We start from the raw sequence: 20,956 nt of genomic DNA on the forward strand, positions 1-20,956 counted from the left end.
GGCTGGTCTCGAACTCACAGAGATCCACCTGCCTCTGCCTCCCGAGTGCTGGGATTAAAGGCGTGCGCCACCATCGCCCGGCTTTTATTACTAATTTTGAAATGATTGTTTTTTCTTTTTCTTTTCTTTTTTCTTTTCCTTTTTTTTTTTTAACAAATATACATTCTACCATGTCCATTTAGTGCTTTTTGTATGCACATGTGTTAGGGCTGGCCACTTGGGATTGGATTATCTATTGGATTACCCCTATTGAAGGCTCTTCCCTGGAGAAGGCTAATTCTTCTTCTTTCTGCAGTCATTGATAACCTGTAGCTCTTCACCTACAGGTTTCCTCAACTATGTTGTTAGCATGTCCACTTGTGTGGTCATTATGTAGGTCTTATTTACACATTTGTATTAGTGAGATTTCACGGGTGTAGCCTTTTCATGTCTGGAAGACTATCTCACATCAGGAATCCTGGTCCTCTGCCTTGTACAGTCCCAAGATCCCTTCTGTGATGACAGGATGGACTAGTTACATTCTTTTATAATTCCTCTTTTTTTTCCTCCACTCAAAACAATGTTTTAGTTTTATTTAGTTTATTTTATCGACAGGAGTGCTTAACTCATGTATCCCTGTCCTTCAAATGTGTGCTCAGTACCTGCAGAAGAGGACTTTGAATCTCCTAGAACTGAAGCTATGGATGGTTGTGCACCCCGATGTGAGTGCTGGGAACTGATTCTGGGTCCTTTGTAAGAGGAGCTCTTAACCACAAGACATTTCTCCAGGCCCCTCTCTTTTCATTTCTAAGAAAAAATCGGGGTTCAGCAAAGAAATGAGTAATGTAAAAATGTAATGTATTTCAGAGAATTCTTTAATTTTTTTCTTCCATATTCCTTCTTGCTTTCTCTTTGTTTTATTTCTTACCATTCTGTCTTCTTTTTTTCTTTTTCCTCCACCAAAAGCAGAACACATCAAATGTTAGAAAGAATAGCATTTATGGTGTAGAAAATGTCTTCTATTTTACAATAATTTGTGACTCCTCTCCTAACAAGATGCTGCAGATGAATAATACAAACATCAGAAAGTAGAAATAATTTTCCCATATCTGGAGAGAATTGGTAGTAGTCTTTAAATTCTGACAACTTTGATTTGAAGACCTGTAACTTATAAAATATGCTCTACCGAGAATCTGTTCTTCCCTCCTCTGGTTTGTCTCACAATCTTACTGGATTTAATTATGTCCTTCTTAACTAGATTTCAATCTTAAAAAAAAACCTATTAAAATAAGCATTTGTGTTGATTTATGTGAGATATATTTACTAGAATTTTTACAGATTCAATCACTTCGCAGAAGATTTATCTAAGGCCGTCTTAATGCATGGATTTGCATATGACTTCTGGGGGTTACAATAAGAGAGTTATGGCAGTGACCTATGTAAGTTTGTAGCTTTTAAAAATGTATTTCTTCTTTCTTTATATGTGTATAAATATTATTGCATTTCATGTAGAGAGATGCTATCTTCTGATAATAGTGGGACTTTCATTGACTATTCAAATTATTTTCTGTGGCTTTGGGCAAACTACTTGACTTCTTCAGATTCCTTTATAAATCACCTGCAAAATGCATGAACTACTTGCTTTCTTACAATGGTCTGTAACATAAGAAAACATCTTTTATTCATCCAGCTTCATTGTGTGCATCAGATTATCAAGCAGTGGGCCCAGCTGCTGTGATATATACTGTGTCAGCTTTAAAGAGGTGACGTTGCTGTCACTTCTTGGTTTTATGTATATTTGGAATAGTTGCTTTTATATTTCTAATGAAAATTAAGTTTTGAAGCTAAATTTGGCCATACATTTGGGAATACACACTTACTTGTTATAATTTAATGGTAGCCTTCATTTCCTACCTCATAAGCAGCACAGCTTAGCTAAGTAGTTTAAGATTGTGGTCCTTGGTCTGGCGGTGGTGGTGCACACCTTTAATCCCAGCACTCTGGAGGCAGAGGCAGGCAGATCTCTGGGAGTTCGAGGCCAGCCTGGTCTACAAGAGCTAGTACCGGGACAGGCACCAAAGCTACAGAGAAACCCTGTCCCCCCCTTCCCCCCCAAAAGATTGTGGTCCTTAACCTAGGCTACATTGTTAGAGTTATCTGGAAAAATTGTAGAAAAGGTATCCAGATACTACCCCAAACCATGGAGCTGAGAATTCCTAGCTGACTATCTCCCTTTTTTTGTAACAGCTGTCATCTATGAGGTGTCAGAGCCTAACTTAAGGAGCTGATCTGAGGATCACAGTAACAATCTGTTCTAAAGCAACCGATGCAAAGTGATGTTAAAGCACTTCAGAAATGCTGTGCTCATAGGGAGATCAGCAGGCACCGAGAGAAACAGAAAAAAAACAAAGGAAGTCAAAGGCAGTCATACGTCATAGAACAAAGGAGTTGGAGGGGATTGCGTGTGAATGGGTAGCTGTGTAGAGATGGAGTTCCAGAGAGAGGGCAGACTGCAAATGCGGTTCTTTTAGAACTCTCCTTAGCTTATCAGTGAGTTCTGATTCCTGTGATACCAGATCCTGGGGTTGTAGAACACATAGTGTTGAGACCCAAGGCTTCTTAAAGCTAGGGTAGTGTAAGAAATTGACCCACAGATGCAAAACTATGTTAAAGTGATTATATCATTAGCAGAAAGGAGAGACGTCAGTTTTATGGCCATCGGCAGCAGAAAGATTTTCTTTTTCCCTCAGGAAGCTTTAGTGAGATGAAAGGAACCCTTCAGGACTCTCGAAGGCCTTGGCATTTGTCATGGTCCTTAGGGAGCAGGGCGAGACCTGTGACTGCAGGTCAAGGTTGCTTTTCATTTATACTTGACTCTGTTTGGACCCTTGTCTTGTTTGTTCAGGTAGGATTGTGTCTAAGCAGAGCCTCTGCATCTGTCCTGAACCTCAACTGTAGCCTTATCCTTTTACCCATGTGCCGGACACTCCTGGCTTATCTTCGAGGATCACAGAAGGTATGAAAAAAATATATTTATGAATTTCTGTGGAAAAATCAAGTATAAGGATCATGTGTTAGTTTTTCTGGTTTTTTGAATTGATTAAATTTCCTTTAGAATTTTTCTTCTCAGTGATGGTAAGGGACACAGCCATTTAAAAAGTGGTCAGAAGACTATTCTGCAAAACTAGTGCAGGACTGAGAATTGAAGATGTATTATCAATCATGCTTTCAGGTATTATTTTCAGTGCTTCAGAACTCTTATGACTCCTAACAACAATTCTACGATCAGATATCACTGGTCTATTTTAAGCTTGAGAACCTGAGGTATAGAGAGTATGGGCTTAACCAAGATCGGAAATGCTTGAATGACAGAGATAAAAAGTTAATTCCAGTTCTGAGCTCTTTTCCACTCTATCAGACCTCATCGAGGTCTAAATTTTTCCTTAACAAAGTTCACATGAGCAAACCTGAGTCCTGTGGCCTTTGAGTATTGTACAGATTGCTAATAAGTGCAATTTTTCATTGCTTAACATGTATGACTCATTTTGAGCTATGCAAGAGGCTGAAATAGATGCCCTTATTGAGTAACAATTCTCATCTATGATGCTTACTTGTTGCAAAGTGAGAGAGGGAATGAACAAATTCTGTGTCATTATTTAAGAGCTCAACTACAATTTTTTTTGGGTTTGTTTAGTCTTTTGCATATGTGTGAGCATGAACATGTTTGTATGCATGTGTTGATTCTTCACCAAAATAATCAGGGATACACGGGTAGATAATTAATTATGTTTTCAGAGCTGTTGTCAGTGATCTGTGAAGTGTGCAATGCTAATTTCCTCTAGCAAAACTTCTCAGTTTTTTTTTTTCAGGCAGTTATACTTGAAAAGTCTTTATCTTAATGCAGTCATTTGTGAAAATAACATTCCCCAGGTTGCCAATATTCCTAAATGCTAGGATTTTGGTCCCCCTGGCTGGACATCGGCTTGGCACGAAGAGAAGGAATATAAGTGGCAGAATGCGAGACGATCCCTCCAGATTTCTCAGTAGATAATAGCCTTAAAGAGTTGTTGCCCAGTACGAATCACAGCTATTTAAAGATTCTTGGCTATTATGTTTCTACAAATCTAGCGGGTATTTAAAACCATAGATGTGACTGGCCTAACTTAAAAATAACCTTACTTTGCAACAAGAAGGAGGTCATGTATTCTATCAAATTTAAACATTTGAAAAGTTTGCTAAGTTATCAGACAGTTTCACCTATGCTGTGACAGAACTGTGCTGATGAGAGTTGGAGACAGATGTTGGCACAGACTTAGGTACAGTGATGTTTGCTTTGAGCAACGTAAGAACACAGTGTGGTTCTAGTCTTTTTATCCAACAGCGTGTCCTTCAGTTTTTTACAGCTCAATAGTATACTTTCTCACATTCATTTGAATGCCTTCAGTGAATCATTATGCCACAATTCCCTCAATTTTGACTAATAGGCTTGTGCTGTAGTTTCACATTTTTGATGATATTAGCAATGGTGTAATGAAAAAAAATTATACGTATTTTGACTGGTTGTATTACTCTTACCATATTAATTTGTTTTTATTTAGGTTCCAAGCAGGAGAACAAGAAGATTATTGGATAAAAGTAAGACGTTCCACATAACCTGTGGCATAACTATCTGTATTTTCTCAGGTGAGAAAGTGGAAAATGATCGTTTTTTTTTTTCAGAATTGTCCATCTTACCAATGCAGAATATTTGATTTCCTTCTGTATGTTTTCTCCTACCATGAGCTTATTTAGTGATTTTCTAATTAGGTATTTTAGTCACTCTTTTTGTGGGTCTGGAGACAGTTGTGCAAGGAAGTAAGAACATAGGTGTTTCATTTTTTATTGAGCTCTGCTCCCCTCTCTGTCTCTCCTCTTCCCTTCAACACTCTCCTAAGGTCCCCATGCTCCCAATTTACTCAGGAGATCTTGTCTTTTTTCTACTTCAAACATGGGTGTTTCTTATGGCATTTTGCATTATGTTGTTCAGATGCTGAACCCAATGTCATAGTGACTTTCTTATAATAGTAAATAATATCATTTGTAAAGGTTAAAGTAAGGAGACTAAGCATTTCCAAGCTCAAATGTAATATTGCATGACCATATGAGAATGAAAATTAGAAAGTGAGATTTTTGTTTAAAAATATGATTCTAGCTCAAGATGTATTCGGCAAACATTTTTTTTTATATTGACAATTGAGTAGAAGAATAGAATTTAAATACGTGTAATTTTAGTAAGTTATCTACATTCAGGTGATTTTCATTTTGTGTTTTAGAATAGTTTCACCCAGATATTTCGTTGCTTAGATAACTATTGGAGTTTGTTTATGGAGAACTGTTGACTTCTAGACAAAGAACATCCGTTAAAATCCCCACTGACTTATCCCTGGTGTGGTTCCGTAGGTGTGCATGTGGCTGCCCATTTGATGAATGCCCTCAACTTCTCAGTGAACTATAGTGAAGATTTCCCTGAACTGAATGCAGCACGATACCAAAATGAGGTGGGTGGTCCTTGCCCTTCCGTTTTCCTTTCGCTTGTCATTAGATAACTAATGAGGGTCTGTGATTTTTACAGAAAATTTGTACCTTGCTGCTCCTTTGAGTGCTTTTAAAATGCGGTTGTCAAGTTGAGTTTTATTCCCTTTCAATAGAAATTGCAGGTAATTACTATTCTATAGTTTCTCCTGCTGAAAAATGGGAGTTTGCAGTGTCTACTTTTTATATCCTGCTGTATCCAGAAGGTTGCCACTCAGATCTACTTTCTGACTGCCAACAGCCTTTGTCTAATTCCTCTCGGTTAGCTGAGAGTGACGACAGTGCCAATCTCAGGTAAAAATACTTTAATAACTCCCTTACTGTGCAGGGGGAAAAGGGCACAGCTGCAGGCTGATTATTTGTGGATACTAAATAATGAAGTTATTTGACTTAAGGTGTTAGTGCGTTTTTATGATTCTTTTGTGTCCATGAAATAGACAACCTTGAGCTGAATTTCCTAGCGTGCCTTATCTGACGTAGGGGATGCTGTTCTTTCATTTCATCTCTCTGTTCTTGAGATGAGATTGTATGTGGTCAGCCAGAGTAGATGCACAGCACATGGAAAGCCCTGGCTAGGTCTCTGTTGCTCACTGCTTTCACATTGTCTTCCCAGGACCAAGGCTGCAACCAAGCCCAACTGCTCTGTCTTCATGCCCTTTTATGATAAATGACAGTGACTTGCCCTCTTATTAAATGTTCCCCTCGTTCCATACTCCATTTAGTCCTTCACATACCGTTAGAGCCTTCTCAGCCAAGACCGCTATCATCATTTGTTTGACTGTCTTCCTTACAGGAAACAAACGACAAAACAAATTGTAAAACTGCATACCTCACATAATGTTCAATGAATCTGTTGCCTCTAGGACCATATATAAACATCGATATGATTTGATTAGTATGACTAGGGCATGGGAATTGCTACTTTTAAAAGGATGACCGAGTGATTCTATACTGAGTAAAGCCCTGAGATTCTCCGGAGAACGTAGCTTCCTAGCCTGTGCAGTGACAGCACTTCACATGGCATGTTTTCAGGCTGAGTTCTGTTTCTCTGTCTCCACCAAACTTCCTGTGCCATCCTCCAGCCTTCCCCCACATTGTCAATATTTGCTTTTTTCTCACTATTTTCTCCTTAGTGTAACCTTCCCCGTTATGCTCCTCTTTCTATAATTCATACTTCTTTAACACCTACAGTAGTTTTCCTATTTCCATGCTATCTGCTTATAGTTAGTTGTCCGATATTCCACTGTCTTGGCTTTTTGTAGTCTTTCAGATGGCAGATCGTGAGGATGTGACAGGAAATGTCTGTGTTGCCCTGGCTGTACTGGAACTCACTTTGTAGACCAGACAGGCCAGGAACTCGCAGAACTCCACCTGCCTTTAACTTTCTGAGTGCTAGGATTAAAGGCATGTGCCAACATGACTGGCCCGTGTTTTAGAGTTAAAAATTATTTTTTTGTTGGGCATTGAACACAGAGTATTTAAGAGCTATCTTAGCTGTAGAGTCTGGACGATAATAAATTTCTAAACTTACAATATTCTGGGCAACATAGTGAGACTATAATATACATTCAATTTTGCAATATAGCTTAAGCTATTGAGTCTCAATGTCATTGAAGAATAGACATTACAGACAGCCTGTAATCAGATCAGTCGTCAGGCCTTCTACCTTATCCAGCGATTCCCTTTTCTCAGGCAGGAAGACTTCTCTGACTTTGCTTTATATAATGCAAAAATGTCCTGAGACTTAATTGAGTTGTTATTCACACTGTAAGAGTGCTGCTCTAATTCCTAATACACGGCAACAAACCTTGCAGACTTCTTGCAGAGGTTTATGCAGTTGGCATTTTATTTTCCAGTGAAATATTTTATTTTTTTTTTCTTTTCTCAGGATCCTAGAAAGCTTCTCTTCACAACTGGTAAGTTGTTATTCATTGTTTTTCCTTAGATTCACAAAGGCCTCTGGAAATTAGCATAGTCAAATTACCACATTCTATAAGTGATGTTAATAGTCTAGCGACGATGCTGCAGTGCCAGCTGAGGGAAGGAAACTGGTAGTTTAGAGCTCAAATAAACAAACAGTAAGAGCAATCAGTGACATTGGTGTGTTGTATATTCTTTGGCAAGTTCTTTGAATGAAAAGACTACAACCCCCAGAAGGCCTGCTTTGAACTGAGACCGATGCTGCAGAGGATCAGATACATGTCCTGAGTACCTGCTCTCAAAGTTTAGAGGGAAAACACCAGACTCTTGGCGTCAGTGCAGTTCTAACAATTGAGTCACCTTACACTGATAAGCGAGATTCAATCTTAAAATCAATAAGCAAGGTAGTTACTTATGTTTTGAGTCTGTGTTACCTTTTCTATTTGTGATTGATGGTTCCTTTTCAAGACTGTCCATTCAAGGTCATTCAGACAGGGCCTTTGGGTGCAATTATGCATTGTAAAGGCTACTAATTAATCATTTTCATAGGAATAGATGTAAATAAGTAAGAATCCATGTGCCAATTTTCTTTCTCAAAGATACAAGTATATGTCTTTATTATTTGAGGGGCTCAAGTACTTTCAGATAAATAAGGATAATTCATGCAAGCAAGTTTATGCAACTGGACTAGTGATTAATTTTAGTCTGCTTTTCCTGTGTTTTAGAGTTTATGACCATAAGCGTCTAATGGATTAGAACTTAGCTTAGTTGTTAGCCAAGAGTGTATTAGAAACCATTCAATGTTTCAAGGATAACTCTGTGTTTATCACTTAGAGTCCCCTGTGCTGTATTTTCTATGTTCTTCAATCTGACTGGATTCACTACTGGACCAAGATTTTTTTTTAGACTAACTTCATTTTATATTAAATATCCAATGATACACTTTAAAAGTCTACCATTATTTAACTGAAAACAAAAGCCCCTTGTTTATCTCCTTAATTTGTTGCATACATCTACACCAAATCCCATATTGTAAGATACAGTTTTTGCCTATTTACTTGCATTTACTAAGACCTGGGTTTCTTTAAGATGGTCTCAACCCTTACCTTTTCGGTCATTCTAATTACAATGGGTTTGGGTATTTTTACCAATTGTATATTTTTCTTCTTAAGTTATCTGAATGAAATAATCTACTTTATATGTTTTGATCAGCAGTCAGTTTTGTGAGACTGAATCCAGGGCTTTTACATTCTGGGTAAAAAGTCTGTGACAGAACTTCGTACTCAGTATGAGCTATATGGACTCTTAATCATTTTGAGAGACAGAATTCTGCACATACATGCTTTTTTCTACATTATTCACAATATCTAAGAAACTGAACCATACCAGATAAAGAAAATATGGTACATACATGTGATTGAATTTTATCCATCCTTGGAGAAAAATAAAATCATGACATCTATAGAAAATAGGTGGAACTGAAAATTATGTTATATAAAATATGTTAGGGATAAAGCCTGTGTGTTTTCTCCCACAACCAAATCCTACTTTAATTTGTGTGTGTGTGTGTGTGTGTGTAAGCAAGGAAATCATGGAGGGAGGGTTAGAACCCTAAGGGGTGGAATGGGGAAAAACAGACAATAAAAAGTATTTGCCATGAAAGTGGAAGTGAATGCATGGGAGAGTTTAGGGGGACCTGAGAGAGGAGAACAGGGGGAGGAAAACAGGGAGATTCAACAGGAACAAAATATGACTGTAAGTGTCCTAATGAAACCCAATATGTTGTATACTGTGTTTAAAAATACTGCAAAAACAAATTGGGTATACAGAAAATAAAAGCAACAACAAATTTTAGATAAAAAGATAATTTTATCAAGAGAATTAAAAATCATTGAATTTCTTCTCTGTAGTTTTCTGATGAGATTCAGTAAGCTTATGACTTTGCCAGAGGAACAATTACAAGACCGTAATGTCAGACCATTTTGAAGATTGGCTGGGTGGTCATGGGCTTCTCTTTCATCTTCCAGTGACAAGAGTTAAGCCTACTATGTTCTCTTCCTCTCATTCCAGATTTTTCCTCTATGTTTTCCTCGTTCTGCTTCATGCAGGACATTCTCTAGTCAATTTTAGGAAATATTCCATCCCAGTGCATCTTTGTAGTTCTTCTGAGATGCTTTATTGCACTAATAAGGCTTGTGACTCTTCAAAGAATGCTTCTGACTCTTTTGAGAAACAGAAGTGAATATCTTACTAATAGAAAACTGTGGATGTATTCCAAATTACCCATTAAGATGCTTTGTAGAGAGATATTTATTTACTGACCAATTGTGGCAGGTCCAGACTAACACAGGAATCCTCCAAACCTAAATACTTAATGAAGGCAGAATGAGATTATCAGGGAAGTCCATCGGATCCCAAATTTTGTAGTATGTAATAATCATGGATTCTAACACTTACATAGCTTTTGAGGCTTAAGTAGAGGGTTTTGTTGTTTGTTTGTTTTTCAAATCTTTCCACATCTAACTAACATTCACTAAATTGCCCATATATATGGAAAACACATTCTTTGATTGACTTTAATATGCATATGAGTTAGTCTTTACCAAAATCAAGACTTCATTTATTTCCATTACCCTGCTCCCAAATATGACCCTTAATTATCTCTTTTATTTTCTGTCCCTTCATGTGACTCAGCTGCTTTCATAACTAAAAGGTAACACGAAAATTCTAGACTTTTACATAAAAATTAATCAGCACACTTTTACATGTTAGTGGATGGGAAAACTTTGCATCTTTTACTCAATCTAATAATTTGGGGAATTCATTCATGGTGATGCTTAATCCAGCAATACTTGTTGTTATATTGCTTATTAATTTTCCAGATATGTGTAGCAATACAACAATTTCTCTACTTATCTGTTGATGTTAATGTGAGTATCTATATTCATGACTATGAAAAACAGCTATGAATATTCTCAGAAGAGTATTTGGGTTGATATATGCTTTCTTCTTTGAGTATATATTCAGGAACTAGGCCATTCAGGGATACTGCTTTCAAATAGTCTATTGTCTGTCCTTCAGGGTGAGGTGGACTAATTTCCCCCCATATGGTTGGAAAGCAATCATTTACCAAGAGGAACTGGAAAAGGTGCCATGAAATGAGTAACATAGGAAAAAAAAATTGCACGGAAGACATTGTTCAGGTTAGGTGCATAATGCAAGGGCAGTTTTTTCGAATGGCACTAAGTCTGTGTATTTGGAAAAGAACTCAAAAGTTTAAGTGCCAGAGATTAGATCCCTTGTCTTGTATGTGGCTCTTTAAAGTGAAATTTGTTTCTAACATAGCGAGTATTCTGATATCATTAATATCTAGTTGTTGCAGAGACGCTGGAATCTGAATGGTGCCTACATGCACCCTCCTTGCACGGTTTACAGACTGGTTGTTTCGTTAGTGGTTTACCGTCAGTAAATGCTTTTCTGCCCCATAGCTGATGCCTGAACAAAAAGAGAAGTGAGAAGTGTATATACTACTCCAGATAGACTCAGTTGAATAATTCTTCCTTCTGATCCAATTTTAGAATCTCTTATATGGGAAATTTACCACTTACTATTGTTTATGTGATTTTATGAAATTAAAAAATGTAGTGAGATAGGAAGAGTAATTAATTTTACAGTAATAACATAGCAAGGGATCTATTTACATCTTACCTTAGATATTATATATCTGTTCATTCTAGTCATGGTGTATGATCTAGTGCTAAATTTGTAGCTATAAACATATCATTAATTTTAACATGTCTGTGGGTTTTCTTTTATATTGAAATGAATTTTATACTGTATCAGAGCATTGGTTTTATATTTTGTAGACATTATTTGTCTGTGGAGGGTTCACAGTGTTTGGGTATGAGGGGGGTAGATGAGAGGACAACTTGAGGAAGTTTTTCTCCTTTCACTGTGTGACCTAGGGGGATGAAATCTAAATTGTCAAGCTTGGTGGCAAGCAGCTTTATCTGCATGCTGTCTCACAGCCCATATCATGTGTTTGCTATGAAGAGAAAATACATCTAAAAGCTTTCCTCAAACACCAGCGTAGTTAGGGTTTATCATCGAAGATTGGGGAGACAGATTATAAGAACCTTAGGACCAGAACATTTATTTCAAGGTAGTGTCTTCTGTATACAAGAGGGAAGCTGCACCCATGAATTATCAACAATATTATTGCCGAAACAAGATCCACATGATGACGTACCAATGTGGATGAAGGAACTCTTACTTCCAAATGAAGAGCTACAGTCAGTTAATGGCAGCTTTCATTAAACGCTATTTCCTTTAAAGTTATTCTCTTCCGAAGACTCAGGGATCCTTGCTGAAGAAGGAGTAGTGGAAAGGATGCAAGAGTTAGAAGAGCTGGACAGCTATGAGGAAGCAGTGTCTTCTGAGTTCAGCAAGGTAGATGCACAGGTGAACTCACAGCAGTTGTAACAGCACAGTCAAGACACGCGAAGCCTAAAATAGGCCCAAATCCTACCATGCAGGGTGGAGTTGGGCATAGAATTCCACCCCCAGCCGAGTAGCTATTGGCAGTTCTTTACTGCTGGGAAAGAAAGGATCAATTTTCTCTAAAAGTATTCTTCTGATAAGTCGGCCACCTTCCAGTAGAAAACCACAGATCTGTGAATGTTTCGGTAGTACAAATTGGCCTTGTTGGGAAAGCGGCGGGATGAGAAGTGGATACAAAGTTGGGGGGAGGGGAAAGAGTAGGTCTGGAAGAGTTGGGGTGGAGGGTAAATACAAAGACAACACACTGCACCAGATTCTCAAAGCACTAAGAAAACGTGATTCCAAGTAGTGAAGTCCAAGAAGTGATACAGAAGGGAGTTAGTAGTTCCATGCAAGGGTAGAACAAGTAAAGGAGGTGAGTATTGTGGTGGAAACGGTGGACACAGGGTGCTCTTGCATTAATTAATCTCATTTGGTAGGTTATGTATGTGCAAAAGTAGGTATGCCTTCACCATTACGAGTAGCACATCCGGCAAGGCTGCTTCAGGAACGAGACTCTGCCTTGTCTGAAATACTTTGAAGCTGTGCTGATTTTCTTAACAGCTTGTTTGAGGGGTTGTCTACACAGAGAAATACGATTTGAATTGGCTTTCCACTGAATGGTGTACTATGCGTTAGGCTTTAAGGTCATAATTTGTAAACTTTCTTCCCAGTATTACGTTAAAATGCACTCGTAAATGCTTTCCCAGTCCCAGGTCTGACGGGTGTCTGCATGGTGGTGGTACTGTTCCTCATGGTTACAGCTTCTACCTATGCAATAAGGTGAGTGTCAGCGTGGCCGCTTCCTTCTTCACCTGTCCGTGGTGTCCACATTTCTGTCCGTTTATACTCATTTCTATGCAAATAGGAAAAGTCTTGGGTGGCTAAAGTATTTAGACAGTGCGGTTATTAGCGGGTTCTTGTGGGTTGGCACAGTTGCAGGGGAGACATTTCTATGTTTCGTTTCCAGATTTTGAAAATTACATTTTACCAGTCAAAAGGAATAATTTATGGGAATTTCTACTGAATACCTCGGGAAGCAGAATTCTTGAGGATCTTTCCTATCAAACATAATTGGATATAGCCCCGAATTTGACTGCCTACCCACAGAACTTGAGAGATCTCAGGAATATATGCTTTAAAAATATTTTGCAGCTGGTAGTTTTTGGCTTTGACTATAGTATAAAATAGTGTTTTAAGTAAAGCCTCGGAAACAAAACTGACACAAACTAAAATATTGAGAAACATGATTTACATTGATTTTTTCAAGGTAAAATATTGTGATGGGGCTTGGGAGAAGACCCAGTTGGGAAAGTGCTTGCCACCCAAGCATGAGGTCCTGAGTGCAAATCCATATTCTCAATGTATAAGTCAGGCATAGTGCTTATCTGTGACCCCAGCACTGGCTGGAGCTACCTGTAGACCGATGGAAAATGGGGGCTTTCTGGACAGACACATCTACACATGAGCACACACAAACACACTATCCCCCCACCTCTCCCTCCCACACACCTTGATAAGTGTCAGGAGCACTTGCATGTATTTTTTTTCTGAGTGAGCACACTCCATTTCAGAATAGAAGTGTCTCTCATATCAATTAAATTTTTTGCTTGAATAAAGGAAAAGAGAGAAAAAAATATCAACAGGTCTCGTAACTTAAAAATATTTAATTATTGCATTGACTGAGATATAAAAATCAATGAACACATAAATGTGTATACAATTTTAAAATAATTTAACAATGTTATTTTCAAAGGACTCTATTTTTATACTTTCATATACATCTCCTTATAATTATACTCCCCTCGCAATCATCACAGAAGATTAGTTTTGCCATTCTGTGGTTTATTTTTCTGGACAAAACCCCTTACTCTTGATTGTTATGTGCCATTCCACAAACGGAACTTGGACTCACATAAGAGTTTTAAACATTTTCCGTGTTAACATATCGTACCTTTCTCTGTCACCATGCACATAACATAATCTTTTTTTAAGACCTACGCGTCTTGAGCTTTTGGGGTTAACATATTTAGATGTAAAACACTTGGCTCAAATAGTAAATTCTGAAACAGGTACCCGATATTATGTTTACATACATATTTAGATGTAAAACACTTGGCTCAAAAAGTAAGTGTATTTTTTAAGCTTCTTGTAGAAACTATAGATTTTAAAGTCTAGGTTTGGGGAAAATAGGCTGTTCTTCCCTATGAATGGGCCTGAAATAGATAAACTTATTTTTAGAGAGCATTATATACTTATTTAAAGTATTAACATTCATGTAGTATTTGACCTAAAGATAAAAGCAAATTAGATAGGCACAAAATTTGTATTATGAAGATTTTGTGACATTCTTTGGGAAAGCAAATGTTATAAGTTAAGCAAATGGAAAATAATTAACTCTTTACTTAAAGAGGGTTTTTAAAGGTTGTTAGTGAAATATTGAAGTCATTCAAAGAACTCTTACACATATCTACCCTCTACCTCTAATTTTTAATAAGTAAATATTTCTTCTAAACTCATGAAATAAAATAAATCTGTGTGCCTCTCACATATATTAAACAAACAATGCTTATTTTATATCTTATACTCCTCCAGAGCAATAACACTATCTTAGCTAAGGTTTCCATTGCTGTGAGAAAACACTTTGACTAAAAACAATATGAGGAAGGAGCGGGCTTGTTTCAGCTTAGGGTTCTCAGGTGTCACCTTCCATCGCCAAGGGACGTCTGGGCAGGAAGTCAAGGCAGGAACTTGGAGGCCGCTACTGGACTGGAAGCTGTGGAGGAGCTACTTATTAGCTTCCTCCCCATTTTCTCAGCCCACTTATGCAGTTTAGTACTACTCGCCCAAGGTGGAGACCCTCCACAGTGGACTGGGCTTCTCTGCATCAACCGTTAATCAAGAGAATGGCCCACAGCTTCTCCTACAGGCAATCTGATGGAAATCTTTTCTCAATTAAGGTTTGTTTTCCCAAAAACACTAGCTTGTATCAAGTTAATAAAAGCAAAACAAATAAAATCTAGAACAATTGGCCGTCTTGTCAAATTGACACACCACTGTATTACACAATATATTACTTTTCTTTATTGTTTATTCTCAAGGTCTCATCTTCATACCTATTTTTTATTATAATAAAATGTGATACTTCCACTTTTAAAATTCAGTTTTTAAAGATCGAGTCTCTTTAAACTGTCCGAAGTTCCTTTAAATTCCAAAATCTCGTCATGGTATTCTTGCAAAATCAAAAATAAATTGCTTACTACTTCTTTCTAAAAGAAGATCCTGGGAACAGTTCAAATGAGATCAAAGTAAAAACCAATGTTCACCCATGTAAAGCTCTGTGTCAAAGGCCTGGGCATCCCCACTTCTATGGTTCTGCCATCCGCATTCCATGCAGATTGTCTTACAGGCTCAAGTTTCCTTCCACACTTGCTACAGTCCTTGGTTTCTCCCCATGCATCTCCAAGATGCTGGGATCTCTGCTGCAACTGGGCAGCACCTTAGCCTTTATCCTTTCTTTTAGGGACTCTGGCCCTGTCACATGATGCTCAACCTCTGCTTCTTCCTAGGATTCCTTCAGGCCTGGAGCTTTTATCACAGCTATGTCTGTTCCTTCACCAGTGGTTTCTCCAGGCCTCTCACAGTACCAAAACTCAGCTGCTCTCCATAACCCTTCATGCCTCCAAAATCAGTACCACCTGGGAAACCGTTACACATTACCCAATTCAGTTGGCAGCCTGAACTTGGCCGTTTCTGGGCCATGGCTTTGAAGTTCTGACCTGGAGAAAATATTTCCCAGAGGATTTCTTTTTAGCCATTATGGTCTCTTCTTAATCAAGGCCTGTTTTTACCACTGGCTGACCAGAACCATTTACTCTTAGTCCAAAATGTGGACTATCTCAGATAGAGTCTTTAAGGAACTCTCAAACTTCCCTCTGAAAATTTATGTGCCAGACCGACGTTATCTGCAGTGCCTTTTGCATTAAAAGTTCCCACAAAAGCTCAGTATACTCTGAACATCCATTTTTTTCTATCCCAAACTTCCAAGTCCTTGCATAACTACCCTCACCACCACCCCAGAACGTGCTCAGGTGTATCAAAAAAAAATCCCAGTTTCGTGATACCAGAACTGTCTTAGATCGTCTTTCTGTTGCTGTGATGAAACACCATGACCAACCAAAAAGAAAGGATTTATTGTGGCTTCCAGTTCCGCATCCCAATCTATTGTCTTTTTTTTTTAATTGAAGAAAAAAATTTCCGCCTCCTCCCAGCCTCCCATTTCCCTCCCCCTCCTCCCACTCCTCTCCCCCTCCCTCCAGTCTGAAGAGCAGTCAGGGTTCCCTGCCCTGTGGAAAGTCCAAAGTCCTCCCCCCTCCATCCTGGTCTAGGAAGGTGAACATCCAAACTGGTTAGGCTCCCACAAAGCCAGAACATGAAGTAGGGTCAAGACCCAGTGCCATTGTCCTTGGCTTCTCATCAGTCCTCATTGTTCGCCATGTTCAGAGAGTCCGGTTTTATCCCATGCTTTCTCAGTCACAGTCCAGCTGGCCTTGGTGAGCTCCCAATAGATCAGCCCCACTGTCTCAGTGGGTGGGTGTACCCCTCACGGTCCTGACTTCCTTGCTCATCTTCTCCCTCCTTCTGCTCCTCATTGGGACATTGGGAGCTCAGTCCAGTGCTCCAGTGTGGGTCTCTGTCTCTATCTCCATCCATCACCAGATGAAGGTTCTATGGTGATATGCAAGATATTCATCAGTATGGCTATAGGATAGGATCATTTCAGGTTCCCTATCCTCAGCTGCCCCAGGAACTAACTGGGGACATTGCCCACAATCTATTGTCAAAGAAAGTCAGTGACTGAAGCAGGTCGAGAATGCTGAAATTTTAGTGATAATCTCATTTCTTTCCATCGGAGTTTTCTTTGAACTTCTTCAAAACATCCTTTGAAATCAGAACAGTATTACATTGGAAAATACTTGACAATTTAAAATTGTAATACATTTTTAAAAAAAGAGCTTAAATTGTGGTGCCTGCCCTTGATTGCCACAGTCAGGAGTCAGTGACAGGTGGGTCTTTGAATCTGAGGCCAAGCTGGTCTACATAGTGAGTTCCAGGGTTACATAGAGACACCCTGTCTCAAAAAAACAAGCAAATGAAAAGAAAATGCTACTGAAAAAGGACAGAGAAATTCTAAATCAGACTACACCATGGTCTTTATTTGAATTAAGCAGTATACACAACTTTCAAATGGTATTACTTGTGAGTTTTGGTAGTTACCTTGTGTAGCGAGTTAAGACCCTGATCTCAATAGACGAATGTTTGACAATTGACAGTTCAGTGTTCTTCAAATATGGTTTTCAAAATGAATGTTCCTTTTATGTGACAAAGGTAAAGTCAGACTGAGATAAACTGCTTTGCTTTGCTTTTTGCAGAGTTTCTAATTATGATATCTTCTGGTATACTCACAACCTCTTCTTTGTCTTCTACATACTGCTGCTCTTGCATGTTTCAGGGTAAGTAGAACAATTTGTGCCTGCAATGTATGCTCTCACCTCACCTACAACAGAAGGGAAACATTTGTGGAAAGGGTGGTCCTCTGCATGAGCAATCAACTTGTGAGCACCCCCAGGGGTTCCACAAGGGACGCTCGATGCACTCAGCGCCCCACCTACTAGGAGCTGAAGTCCTCATCTTTGAATTATATTTTAGTTTCATCACTTGCTTCTACTTTAGGTAGTTTTCACAAATCATAAATAGTATTGGGTAGGAGTACAACTGGCACCCTCCGATGATCTCATGTCAAGTTTTCCCAGGGAAAGAGAGCTTAGGGAAACAGACCCATTGCTGTTATGTTGTTTTATAAAGTACTTGTCAAGCTGTTAGGTAATTTATCTAAATTAGTTAGTTATTTCAGGGTGCGTCTTCAAAATACTCAATCCCTCCTCTCTTCAGTTTTGGATGTCATTGGTATGGACAGGGATATTAACCAACTTTGTTCCAACTGGAGTGAAATTTTTTTTTTTTTTTGGTACTCCAACTCTAGAACGGAGAGATGTAAGGCTTCAGAAACTGGACCACTTATAATAATCATGAGCCCTGACCAATCATGGCTGCTCAAAAGGGGGAGGGCTTTGATAGATGCAACTGAGAACTGTTTTGTTTCCCATGGTGGAGGTGCATTCTGTGGAGTCTTCGGCTGCAACAAAGGCGTTGGGTACAGTGAATTTCTTTGCATTTTCTCCTGGAAAGCAGCTGTGCTTATACCACGAAGGGAGCATGTGCTCTTGTCTTTAAATGGCTAATTTGCTAGTTCAGAACTGTGGTCATGGAGGAGACACTGGATCAGCATATTCTACTCAGGGTGCCAGTAATTTAAAATACAATTATTCATATACAATAGGCCAACCATAAACTCCAATGTTTTTATATATCTTCTGACATAAATTCTCAGGGTTTTATGAAGATAATATTTTGAAAGCTCCAAGTGGGAAACTAAGGTTGAGAAAGATTCAGTGACTTTTCAGAATTTGCTTAATTAATATAAACTTGATTCAGACATAGGCGTTTTGAAGTTTCCTTTTTACTGCTAGACAATACACACACATATGACATGCATATTTTTGAGAGCTCGTCCTTCTCATTATGTGACTTTCTATTGTAATGTTTCTTTAAAGTTTTCCTGGCCTTACTTGGGACTATAATCTCTTTGTCACTATCTCTTGGTTGTTTAGTTCCTCTTTTTCCTCTTTCCCCCTTCTTTTCTTTCTATTTGGAAAGAGAAAACATGATCACTTACTAGTATATACAATTATTCATTTTGCTTTTATGCCTTATTAAATAAAAATTATTAAAAAAGAAGTTCCATTGCAATTCAAAACAGTGGCTTTTTATGGTTCAGGAGCTCAAAAAGTTGTTACTTTAAAGGAGGATTATAGTAAGACCTTTTTAGCACAATCTTTTTAAGAAAATGGCTACTGGTAAATTTTACAGCTTGTTCAAAGTTTTCTTTTTAATTAACAAGTGCACATATGTGGGCAAATTATTTTACATTATCTTTTGTTCCATTTCCGAGAATTCAGACACATTTTTACTCCTAAAACACATGCGTAATATCGTCCTCCAATCTTTTTTTAATAGGAAGGAGGTGGAGTTGTTGGAAACAAGATTCATGCATGCATGCTAAGATTTCTATTTAACAGTATACTGTAGACTTGATGAGAACAGACTCTATGTGCTGGGCACTCACGCCTCTGCCCATCAATGTACTGAACACTTGAGGTAAAGAAGAGCCATCTGCCATAGGATTTCAGTCTCCCAGGAGATAATTGATTTGAGATTAAACAAAGTCAATCAAGAGCCTCAGACTGTATCTTTGAAATACAAGCATTTATTTACAGGAATTATAGCAATTCAGGGAATAGATGAATCCATACTCACTAGAAATTTTAGAAAAGATTTGGCTTCAAAGAAGAGCTGATTCAATTGTTTTGGCTGCTCTTTCTGCTTACATAGATTTTACAGGAAAACGGTTGATTACGTCAAGTGATTTTGTTAGGTTTTGTTTAACAGTAGAATTTTCAAATGTACATTGAAGTAGCACTTTTTTTCTTAATGCCAAACAACTTTTCTCTTTAAAATTCTGCTTCCTAATTTAAATGACTGATAGCAGTTGTTTATGTTTATGAATAATGATATGAATTTTGATACATATATACATTCTTGGTTGATAGAGCCAGCTTTCCCTGTGTCTATCATAGATTAGCCTCAAATGTACTTCTGTTTTCTGAATAGCTGTGTCCCTGTGGAGTAAATGCCAAATTCTGAAAATGCTCATTTTAATGTGGCAAAGCTCTAATTCCCACACATTTTCTTCCGTTTAGATCCCAAATTAATTTCCCTAAACTTTAACCCAGGGATTTAAACTCTATACACAACATCATTCTTAACTTTTGTCATTGGACATGTTATAAGTTAACATTGACTGAGTGCTAATCACACACACACACACACACACACACACACACACACACACACACACACACACACGTGTGCTGGGGATTAACCTCGGGGCTTCAAGCATTAGCCTTGCTAGGTGAGTACTCTGCCACAGAGCAGCTGTATCACCAGCTCACTGATGTTTATTTTTTTGAGTTTTCCCAACAAGCTGACAGTTGTTTGTTCTTCCTTTCACTGCTTGTCAGTGCAAGCAGTTACACAACCCAGGGTTGGTGAGTTGGCTGAGAGGGTAAAGGCACTTGTTCCTGACTTTGATCTCCAGAATCCACATTGTGGAAGAAAAATACTGACCCCTGCCAGTTGTCCGCCAGCCTCTTCATGACACATGCGTGTGCATGCTTATGGGCAAGTGTACATGTGCATACAGTCCCATGCACACACACACACATACACACTAAAATAAATGAAGACTGAAAGAAAGAAAATATTCAGATCTCAGGAATCAACATAGCAAAATAAGAAAGCATGAAATGCCCTTGTAAATAGGGTTTCGAGCTATGTTCACTATCAGCTTTTTATGTGGTTTTGTTTATAGCGAGATTGAAAAACAAACAGCTTTGGGATTTAATGAGTATGTAAAAATTGTTTTCATAGATGCAACAAGCTCTAGCTTTTGATGCCTGTTATTTTTGTTTACTATTTTTCCATGAACCATGAAAGTCTGTTTTATCTAGTCTTATCCAGATCAAAGATGATCCGTCTGCTTTTCTTTAAAGCTTGGAGATGTATAGCAACGGAGCTATTTTTACAGTGTTGATTCAAGTGAAAACTTGTAAGTGGCTGTACAAATGCCTCATAGGAATTAAGCTTGTCCAACTCAAATAACATCAAGCAGCTTGAACACTCTTTCCTCTACCACCCAGACATAGCATTTGTGTGGAGAGCTAAGCATTTTCCCCTACCTCTTAGTAAAGAGAATTTATTTAAAATT

General features: G+C 38.2%; 1 protein-coding gene across 1 annotated transcript in view; it reads left to right on the forward strand.

Annotated features, from left to right (window-relative positions):
* Nox4 (NADPH oxidase 4) overlaps window positions 1-20,956 on the forward strand; it is a 90,822-nt gene that overhangs the window by 21,860 nt on the left and 48,006 nt on the right. Inside the window, exons 3-8 of the mRNA XM_005357613.3 lie at window positions 2,885-2,995; window positions 4,578-4,662; window positions 5,419-5,516; window positions 7,439-7,466; window positions 12,720-12,792; window positions 17,442-17,522. Coding sequence (XP_005357670.1) covers window positions 2,885-2,995; window positions 4,578-4,662; window positions 5,419-5,516; window positions 7,439-7,466; window positions 12,720-12,792; window positions 17,442-17,522 — 476 coding nt within the window. The remainder of the gene's footprint in view (window positions 1-2,884; window positions 2,996-4,577; window positions 4,663-5,418; window positions 5,517-7,438; window positions 7,467-12,719; window positions 12,793-17,441; window positions 17,523-20,956) is intronic.

This window comes from Microtus ochrogaster, chromosome 22 (genome assembly GCF_000317375.1).
Source record: "Microtus ochrogaster isolate Prairie Vole_2 chromosome 22, MicOch1.0, whole genome shotgun sequence".
NCBI lineage: Eukaryota > Metazoa > Chordata > Mammalia > Rodentia > Cricetidae > Microtus > Microtus ochrogaster.